At 40.2% G+C, this 10507-nt stretch overlaps 1 protein-coding gene across 2 annotated transcripts in view; it reads right to left on the bottom strand.

Moving 5' to 3' along the window:
• Positions 1-406: 406 nt before the first annotated feature.
• Positions 407-10507, bottom strand: part of tada2a (transcriptional adaptor 2A) — a 19071-nt gene continuing 8970 nt past the window's right edge. The window contains exons 10-15 of one of the 2 annotated variants that reach the window (XM_005932065.3): positions 8493-8603; positions 6325-6396; positions 5760-5892; positions 5291-5334; positions 4848-4927; positions 407-2984 (exon numbers count right to left, since the gene is read on the bottom strand). In XM_005932065.3, coding sequence (XP_005932127.1) covers positions 2799-2984; positions 4848-4927; positions 5291-5334; positions 5760-5892; positions 6325-6396; positions 8493-8603 — 626 coding nt within the window. In that variant the 3' untranslated portion in view covers positions 407-2798. Of the gene's footprint in view, positions 2985-4578; positions 4928-5290; positions 5335-5759; positions 5893-6324; positions 6397-8492; positions 8604-10507 lie in introns of those variants that run through there. The other variant, XM_042224605.1, reaches the window with a different exon arrangement.

The raw sequence follows: 10507 nt of genomic DNA on the forward strand, positions 1-10507 counted from the left end.
GGCTTTGGGCTAACAGAAAGGCAACAGTAACTCGACCATTCAAACAACCATTGCCCAAGCCACAATTGGTGCTGGAACTTGAATGGTAGGGTCAGAACTTTGCATAAATGACATGAAAACATGGATCCATCCTGCCTTGTATCAGTAATTCTGGCTGTGCAGTTACTTGAAGAACTACAAAAGTCGCATTGTCTCAAGAAAATCACCTATATCCTTCAAGACCCATCATGCCTCAAATCATCTCAAATTGGTTTTCTGGACTTAGTTCATTGTACTCAAATGGTCTCCACAGTCACCAGATCTCAATACAATATACAGCCTTACTTTAAAAGTCACAAAATTCAGCATTTAATTATGTGCCTAAATCGCAGACAGAATGAGCACCAGTTTCCACTCTGCGGAGAAAAAAAAAAAAAAAAAGAGTTGAAGCTTTAGACGGAAAATAAAAGGCAAAGAGGAAAGATCAAAGTCTAGTTTTTCGAGGCTGGGTGGAACACATTCTCCAGTAAAGACACAAAGTTGACATGAGAAAAACTGTATTGAACGAAATAAGCAATTTCACTCTGCTGCCTCTTGTTTTGTTTTGAAACCTTGATTTTAGAAGACTTGTGGAGGCGTAACAAGTTTTTTCTCCTTCACATCCTCTTAAATTTTCTGCATTTCAGTACAGACGCCTCTCCGCAGTCATCAAAGGTTGAATGTGCAGTTATAATCAGGCCGTTAGCCGAGGCTGATGCGGCGGTTGCTCTCTGCTCCGATAAGCCTGCCAGAGGCCGGCGGTCTCCTGCCTGTAATACATTCGTCACAGTTTCCCCAAGACACATGAGCGAGCCCCACACAAATGAAGACTGAAATATCTGCTTCCGTTTGTCTGCGTCAGAGAAGAGCATCGTTCACCCTTACTCAGCAGTATTCTGTCTCAATTTGAAGAATCTGCAATGAGGTGTGAATGCCTCTCAATAATATACTCGTCATTCCTCTGCCAAGGGAAAAGCAGAGGTATACTTTCAGTGCTTTTTGTCAGCAGGAAAGATCACAAAATCTAGAGCCAAAGATCATGTAACTGGGTAGAGAGATGGAACCCCAGCCTGAGGAAGAACCCATTAAATTCTGGCACAGACATACATGAACCAGTTTAAAGATATGACAAAGGACATTGTTCTTTCTATTTGTGTAACTGTTGAAAGAAATCTACAATAATGTATTTATTATATGAGAAATTCTAAAGTGAAATAAATTCTGATTAGCTTTTATTGAAGTTCCTGAAACTATTTGCAAAATTAAATCAATCTTGCATAGACTGACTCTGCACATTTCTGTGGTTTCTCTTCTTCGAGTTTGCCTCAAACTTATTTCAGCAGATCCAACTTAATTAAAAGGAAGATAATCATTTCAATTAGCAGTAATTTATATTTGGAGGTAAGGCTCTTTTTTGTGACCTACCAGTCTGTTTCGGTATAACCTTGTATGTGTAAGCATTTAAAAAAAAAAAAAAAGGAGGTAGTGACATGGATTTGGGTTGCCAAGCAGCTTGAAGATGCAACTGTAAGCAGGCTAAAGATATTATTCTGTGCCCCCCATGCCCTCCTGACACCCCAAGTTCTCATATGGGGACATTAAAATTTGATATTTCTGCACCTTATACTTCATTCTGCTTAACAAAGTCTTTTATACTTTGTCAAATAACGGCAGCTTTATTGTGTTTTACTTTAAACTAAACTGTCCCCATGTGAGGACAAACAATCCCCAAATAGCTAGGTGAAATAAAAAAATCAACCCCAAACAAAAGCTGTGGGATGGAGACTTGACTGATACACAGAAGTAATCGAGTAATCGAGTAATCGAGTGACTTTGATTTTATTGTCTGCATTAATTAAAACTACATCCAATCTAACAGCCATGACATCCTGAAGAGGATGCTGCTTATTATCATTTTAACCCTCAGTGCTGCAGTTATGTGGCTTGTGCCAGTTATACAATTTTCACCTCTGCAGCTTTCCAAAAAAATTACAATGAAATTATGTTTTCTTTTTATACTCTTTCCCCCATGAAAGCAGCATTTGATGACTTCTTCCTCAATGATGAGTTTTGACACCTCAGTAAAAACCAATAAAGACATGGTTAGACAATCATTAGAATAGTTTTTGTTTTTCCAGGAGCAGTTAAATGGGCAGAGACCACTCACACCAACATCTGATTAAAAAAAACAGTTACCTTGCTCTATAAGCAGCCCTGAAAAACCACTCTTTTCATAAAAGAGCTCCTTTCATCACTTGTTTTTTGCAAATGCAAACGGATCTCCACTAGGAAGTACAAAAACAGCTAAAAAAAAAGATTTGAAGTAAATATTCATGTTATAAATATAATTTTACTATAAAATTTACTGAATTGTATGGTTTCGACAAGCCTCACATTTATGACCAAATGGTGCTCCGATTCCTAATTTCACTAAATGAATCCGCTTATTAATTCAAACCTACAGTAAACTAAAAAGTTACCAAGAATTTTAATCCAAGCGGCTCTTTTACAGTTTAAAAATATCAACATGTACATCAGGTCATTTTCTAACACTTTATATCAGGAGAAATAAATACATCATTTTAATACAATCCCCTGTTCTTCTCACAATTATACAAGACTTGAGTACATTTAAACTAAAAACACACAATAACAAATGTTATAATATAACAAGCAGCAACAATCTGAACGTCTTACAAAACTTGAGCTGACAACATTACAAGATTAAAAACAAACTAAACACTAACCACGATCGAACTTCCCACTGTGGTCAAACACTCCTACGCCTTGGTGATGTAACCCTCTTTGATTAGGAAGTCATAGATCTTGCGAGTCTTGTTGACGTCGATCTTGATCAGCGCCCGCGCCTGCGCCAGCCGCAGCCCGCCCTGCCGTCTGCACTCGTTAAGTAAAGCTTGTTTGTACTCCAGGTAGGCGCCCGGTACCAGCCGCACCACCTGACACAGCTACAACCACAAAATAAACACAGGGTTTAGAAACGGAGGGAGTAGCTTTAAAAAACAAACACACCGGTAAATACAGTGCTAAAGTCTTGAGCCAACTCTCATTTCTTTACCTTTTTCTACGAAAATACGTGAAGTGATTTATGTATTTTTCCAACTTGGGCATGCTTTTATTCCAATGGCAGTGTATTTGGTAGAGATGGACCGATCCGATATTACGTATCGGTATCGGTCTGATACTGACCTAAATTACTGGATCGGATATCGGAGAAAAATAAAAAATGTAATCCGATCCATTAAATATCACGAAAGCACCTCACAAAACTTGCAACACGCCGTAACTCACCTCAGAACGTTAGCACGTCGGAGCAGTATGCATCACGTGATAGAGCGGCTGTGGCATGCGGGACCTGTCGGTGGTCTGGATAGCATGTGGAGCTTCGCTAGCAACCCGGCATTTCATCTCCGACAAAGTTATCCCCGAGAGAAGTAAAGCAAGTGTGTAAGTCCATCTCTGAATGTTTGTAAAGCATTCCTGCGTTAAGCTTAACGAGCGACTGCCTCTCGCTGCTGCTACTTCAATCATGAAACTGCTTAATGATCAGCTGATCGGCTTTTCTGTCGCGAGTCCGTCTCTCTTGTTTGTTTTTGGCCCACTTTGCACCAGAAAGAGGAAACCAGCGGCTGAACAACAGCAGCACGTTTAAGCTTGATCAGCTGTTGTTAGAATTTATTTAATATTACTTTCTACACCAGGATCTTTTTCTACGTAGCTGACGGCTGGTAACTGTGCAGGGGCGGATCTAGCAAAGTTTAGCCAGGGGGGCCGATAGGGCATTAACAGGGAAAAGGGGGCACAAAGACATACTTTTCTTTCTTATTCTCATTTAAAATGTCTAGCTTTTAATAAATAATTATCTGAATCTTACACCCAAAGTTTTAATCTGATGTAAAATGTATAGAAGTCCATTACTGTATATAGTAACTATTAAGTCTAATATACCCTAGTAAGCTATAGTACTTTTTCCTTTGGGAAGGTACCATCTGTGCAGTCTGCAATTTTGTTGAAGAAAGATGTTGAATCTATTTAATATTTCTTGAAAAATAATTGATTTCTGTGCATTTTTTTTCACACTGCATCAAATTAAGGTTGATTACGTTGATTAAGCATCATGAGGTGGAGCGTGAGGGGTGGTTCCCTATTTTTTATTTATTTATTTTTGTTGTTGCTGGGAGTTGGAACCCTATTAGTTAGGTTGCTTAATATTTACGCTAAGTACTCTTTAAAATACCAGAATAGGGAGGATGGTGTAGGTTTAAGTTTATTAGATTGATCAGTATTGCTGAACTATGAAATTTTTTTTTTTTGCATACAGGTATAACAGAATAGCTTTAGTGTAGTTGTTGTTTTAAACTTGAGTATGAACTTATACAAAATGCAGCAAGATATTTAAAAAACAGTTTTGTTGATTAAAAAACACTATATCGGATTCATATCGGTATCGGCAGATATCCAAATTTATGATATCGGTATCGGTATCGGACATAAAAAAGTGGTATCGTGCCATCTCTAGCGGTATTGATCTCTGAGATTGTCAAGCTGGAAAAATTAAGACAATCACATGCTTTCAGATAATATTCCACGATGGATCCAAATCTGACTGTACTTTTCTGTGTTCATAATTCCATCACTTCTGATAAGATTCCCAACACCACTGTCCAAAATGGAGATCCAAACCATGACAGAGGGAAGTCATTAAGAGAGGCCAGGGCCATGTTGTTGACATAGATGTGTAAGCAGATGACTAATGAGACACGACTTAACGCATATTGACCCTTATTCCATCTGCGCGACCATATCTTTACCTCCTTCTCCCGCTCGTTGAGCTTCTCTGTTCCCGGCAGTCCGGTCAGGTTGAGAGGTGGGGCGCTCCGCCTACCTGTTGCTGTGGAGCAAAAAATTTCTACAGTCAAATGGAAATTCAGCACCACAATGTTAGCCAACCCTTCAGAGAACATAATAGCAGCCTGGCAACATGCAGTTAATTCCTTTGCATCGAAGAGACGGGCGAACAAATATTTACGCTGTGCAAATTGTGTAAATATAGCCATGTGGGAGTGTGCGTCCCATTTGTGCTCTGGAGGTTAGGGAAAGGCAGTTAATTTGAAAGGGAAACAAAAATAGCTAGGAAAATATGCAAGCAGGGGGCTATTTTTGAGCAGATAAATGGAGAAGTTGTTTGCATTAATGTGCCGGGAGCCACGGAGAGGACAGAATACATAAGGAAAGGTGGAAAGAAACGCCGTACCTGACACTGTGATTGTTGTGACAGCTGGAGTGATTCCAGCATCTCTGCAATCATTAAGAAAAGTGTTATTATCTTGGCTGCCATGTTTATATATGTACACACACACACACACACACACACACACACACACACACACCCCTGGGCTTTTGTTCACTACTCTGACTCCAGGATCATCAGCCAGAAAAGAAGAATCATAGCATTCAAGGTTTTTTTTAAAAGGTAGAATAATTGGAAGAACTTGGATAACATCCAAAGAAAAGGATGAAAACAAGAGGAGCAGCGACCCATTAAAAGGACTAAAAATACAGCAGAGACTGTGGTGTAAGCGAGATGCTCTATAATACAGCTCGATTCATCTCAGCATGAACAGTGCTGGGAGTGATGACAGAGGTCAGCGTCTCCGGAGAGCGCGGCTTCACCAGCCCTTCTATTACACGCTGGGCTACAAGCGGGGAGTTTAGAGTCTTACATTGCAGCCTGTTTGCTGAGCCACTGCTGACAGGCTCTGCCATCCTGGATGTACTGCAGCACGTCACACAGCATGGTCCTCTTCCTCCGCTCGTCTTCACGCATTCGCTTCACCCGCTCGTACACCTTGGCACCTATTGCACAGAAAGGTGAACAAAGAGCGTACAAAATTAGGGCTGCGACTCGAAACTGCTACGCTGTTTAGGCCATAAAGTATCAGAAACTGCCAAAAATGTCCTTTACAATTTCGCACAGTTCAAGCTAACACCCTCACATGTCTTACTCTGCTGGATCAACAGTCCACATACCAAAGAAAAGCCCTAGGAGCCTGTGCACTTTTAGTCTTTCCGTGGCACACATTAACAAGCTGGTCCAGGATTAAAATTCCAAAAATGATCCAAACACTGTGAGTGTTCTGCTGGTGCAGCAAAAAATAATTGATTTGAACTGAACTAAAAATAAAGTGCAAGCCTGAATATAAACACATTTTCCTGCTTATGCACACAACTTTAAAATGAAGTTTTTGTTCAGGGGAGGAGGGAAAGAAAAGGTCAAACTTGACTCACTGCAGAAAGACTTGATCCCTGCTTTCCTGTACTCCTGCAGCCTGCGGATCTCTCTCCTCAGCTCAAACTCCACTGGAAACAAAGAGAGAGAGAGATGAAGGCAGTTAAAAGCAAACCTGTGCAGACTGTTGCAGAGATCCCTGAACTCACTTTCACACAGCTGCAGCTCACATTTCATTTAGCACAATGAGTAAGCATTTTGTGCTTCTCAGAACAGTTTCATACAGCATTCATAAAAAATTAAATCAACATCTGGGAACTGGACGGCTCGAGGACTACTGAGAAAGACACAAAAGAAAACATCAATGTCTGAATTGATTACTGGACTTTTTATGACTTTCATGACATGAGTAACCCCCCCCCCAAAAAAAAAAAACAACATTTAGAAGCATCAAGCTCCATTACATATTTTTAGTATCTCATATTCAGATTAGTACATCTATGGCCGATATAACACCATCAATTAATCTACCAAGCTTCAGACTGTGGGAGGAAGCCGGAGTACACAGAAAACCTACATGCACAGTATTCAAACTCGACAGAGAAAGGCTGCAGTAGACCAGGAGATCTGAACCAGCAACCTGTTTGCTGCCCAGGACTCTAATTTTTCCAGGTTTGAACTGTTTTATTATTGTTTATCTAGGTCATTGTCTTTTTGTATCACCTAGCCTCTCCTGAACTTTGGGTTATGAACTGGTGTCCTGATTTTTTTTGATACATTAGATACAAACAGGGACAGCAAAGCCCCAACAAGCTTTATTTGTGTGCGCTGCTTTTCAGGACACTGCCAAGGAATTGTTACGGGACATCCAGCTGGCCTGTTGCAGACTGCTTTCATTCACAGACACATGAACACGGATTTCAGCAGACTGTAGAGAATCCTGCAGGCTTTGATGTTATCCTGGTGTCTTTTTCCCCCCTCCTTTTTAAGCAATGGACTTGTTCTCACTGTGAACTTTGCAGCACGTCCACCTTTAGGGACAGTCCTGAATTTTCTTCATGCATGGACACTTTGTCCTACTGTGAACCAATTAACAGTGTAGTTTTAGCTTTGTGCAGCTCTGCAATGATTTGTCTGCAGTCCTGAAAAAGTTGTTGCAATAGATGCACGGTTCACATCAACCGTAAGTCCTTGACCATAAGAGCAGGTCTTTCTAGTATCCTGAGTTTTTTTTTTTTTAAAGAAATCACTAACCTGCGCTATGACTGACTAATTAGTGTGGTTCAAAAAATAACGTTATCAGTTTAGTTCGTATATCCATCTTCCACTTATCCAACGCAGGGTCACTGGGTGCTGGAGCCTAACCTAGCTGCAGGGGGTACACCCTGGACAGCTCACCAGTTTTGTGCAGAGCTAACAGCGAGAATGTGTTGCTCAATAACTGTGAAAGCGATTTTGATTATACTACATGTTACGAGTAATCAATCGATTAAGAAATCCTGGTTGTTCCAAAGATTAGTTACGATTTTTCTTGTAGCAGGATTAGCGTTCAACTTGAAGGTTAAGAAGACTGAAACCAACCTAATACATGCCTGTTTAATCTAACTGTGTGCTGGCTGTCGAACTGCAGCCAGAGCAGACTTAGCTTAGTTTAGCATAAAGATGGTAAACAAGTGGAAACAGCTAGCCAGGCTCCGTCCAACAGTTATGTAAAGAAAAAGAAAAAAATCCAGTCAGCACTTCCAAAGCTGACTAATTACCTTAATATATGTGAAGTGTAAAAATAAAAATCTGCTGTTTAAAGAGATGTAGGTGCTTGACTATTTCTGTGCAATGAACTGCAACTTCCTGGAGTCCCTGCTGGTTGCCAGGAAACTGCAACTGTCTGTGAGATGCCAATTTAAGAGATATCCAAATGACAGCAGAGGTTCAAAAACTTGATAAGCCTGTGTCAAGAAGCATTGCTGACTAATGAAGACATTTCGTGTTAGAATTTTCTTTAATTTGTACACAGACATAGTGGAAACGTGGGAATCTCTCAGAGAAAAACAGGAAGGAGTCTGGCATTACCTTCCCACAAAGATTAAAAATAACCTCCCTTGACGCTGCGATCGTCTGTGCGATGCTGAGACAGTGTGGCAAAAACTGGTCAAATCGATTCTCTGTGTTTGTGACTGTTGCTTAAATTGCACGTAACCCTGCCATGTGAACTCAGCCAGATACTAACATGCGTGACTTTCGATGAATTTGTCATGTTCAATTGGTCCAACCACTCTGGCAAATCTTCTCATGACATCATACAGCTCCTGCACCTCCTTTGGGTAGCATCGCTCCAGCACTACCGGAGACAGAGAGACGAGAAAGAGAGAGAGATGTGAGTAGGCAGGCAGATACAAACAAATATAAAACAGAAATATGAAAGAAAAATATCCCCAGCAGACACTTTTAGACGTGAGCAGTTTTTTTTTTTTACTGCATTCTAGGTGAAGTAATTTGGTTTCTTTTTTGCAGTTAACCACCAGAGAACAGCCGTCAACTTGCAGCTCTGCATCAATGCTGTGCATATAGGCATGTAAATATTACCAACATTTATCACAGTCACCCTGTAGATGCACCGCTATGATTCTCTGAAGCTGGTGCAAGGGGAGAATTTGCATCCTGTAGCTACTAAATGGCCTGTATGGTCTCTCAGCATCCACGCAAACAGTGCTTAACAGATTTATCTAACCACAACCCAATGTAAGGCTTATGGCATAGCTGCCCTGAAGTAACAATACTGTTAGTTACCATCATTTATTCATGTTCTTGTAGGGGTTAACTGTACAGTAACCGTTCTTGTTCTGACAGGTGAACACACCTGTCAGCAAAAGGATTTCACACACATTTCTTTATTACACCTTCTTGCAACTGTTTCTTAATTTCTTACAATTTACACTACTCTCTTGCACATCTCTCAGTCTCACCGTTTACTTTTTGTTAACTTAGCTTAGCTGTTAGCTTAGCTTGTTGTTTTTCTTTAACCACTGTTGTATGTATGAAATGTTTGCACTCTCTCACAGTATAAGGCTCTCTCTGTGCACCCGTGGCACTTTTATTATGTTGTTTATTTTCTGTAGACTGTACCACTTTTAATCTTGATCCTGTTGCTGTAACACAATATTTCCCTTGCGGGACGGAGTGACTAACTGTAAGCAAGAAGTAGCAGCTCTTTGATCTAAATTAGATTTTTAATGCTAAAACCTTGTTATCCAATAATTTTCAGATTTGCTTTAAAAAACAAAACAAAAAAACCCCCAAAAAACAAAACAAAAAGCAAAACACGTCACATGTTGTTTTTTGATTAGGTTCCAGTTATTTAGTTGCACAAAAAACACAACAATTTTATCCACCTTTTCTAAACTCACAGTCCACAACACCTCATCCCAGCTATCACAAGAGCCAGGGTTACTCTGGTCAGTTTGCCGTTCCTTCACAAGGCTACGACAGAGACAGACAACCATTCATCCTCACATTCACACCTACAGCCATGTATCCTAACATGCATGTCTCTGGCCTGTAGAAGGAAATTGGCTTACTGGGGGAAAAAAACAAGGTCCACAGCCAGCAGGTGGATTTAAACAGAGAACCTTTTATCTAAGAGGTGACACTGGATCATTTTACTGCCCCTAAAATCCTTCTCCTATCATAACTTAGTGAATGAACGGACATAATCATAACTTAAAGACTTAATAGCATCATATCATCTCAACAGAGTTCTTTGCTCTGAGCTTCCAGGCTTACACGTGGTTCACAGAATCTCTAAAAGCAGAATGGGTCTGACGAACTCTGAGTTATGGAAACAAATGCCATCTCTACTTTCAAGATTCGATTTTAAACTTTCCTTTTTGATAAAGCCTATAGTCTGCAGGGGGTCTGCTAACCTGAACCACTGCTTAGGTGTGTTGGTACAAACAGACCTCAGCAAAAGTGCTTGGGGACTTCCTTTGATGCACTCTTGCATTTTGTCTCCTTCAGTTTGTTTTGTCCCATTTGTTTTCATCCTTCTCCCCAAAAGGTTGTGACAGATGGCTGTCTCTCTCTGTTAAAACTGACCTTTTCTTTCTCCCCATATGTGACTGTCATATCCTGGGGATCGACAAACACTGAACTGAAAATATATAATTCCATAATATAAAGCACCGTGAGACAACAGTTGTCCTGAACTAGCAATATATAGAAAAAATTCAAGTGGAAAAAATCCAT

The sequence above is a fragment of the Haplochromis burtoni genome, unplaced genomic scaffold, assembly GCF_018398535.1.
Source record: "Haplochromis burtoni strain Fernald_Lab_line unplaced genomic scaffold, NCSU_Asbu1 Contig_144, whole genome shotgun sequence".
NCBI classification, from domain to species: domain Eukaryota; kingdom Metazoa; phylum Chordata; class Actinopteri; order Cichliformes; family Cichlidae; genus Haplochromis; species Haplochromis burtoni.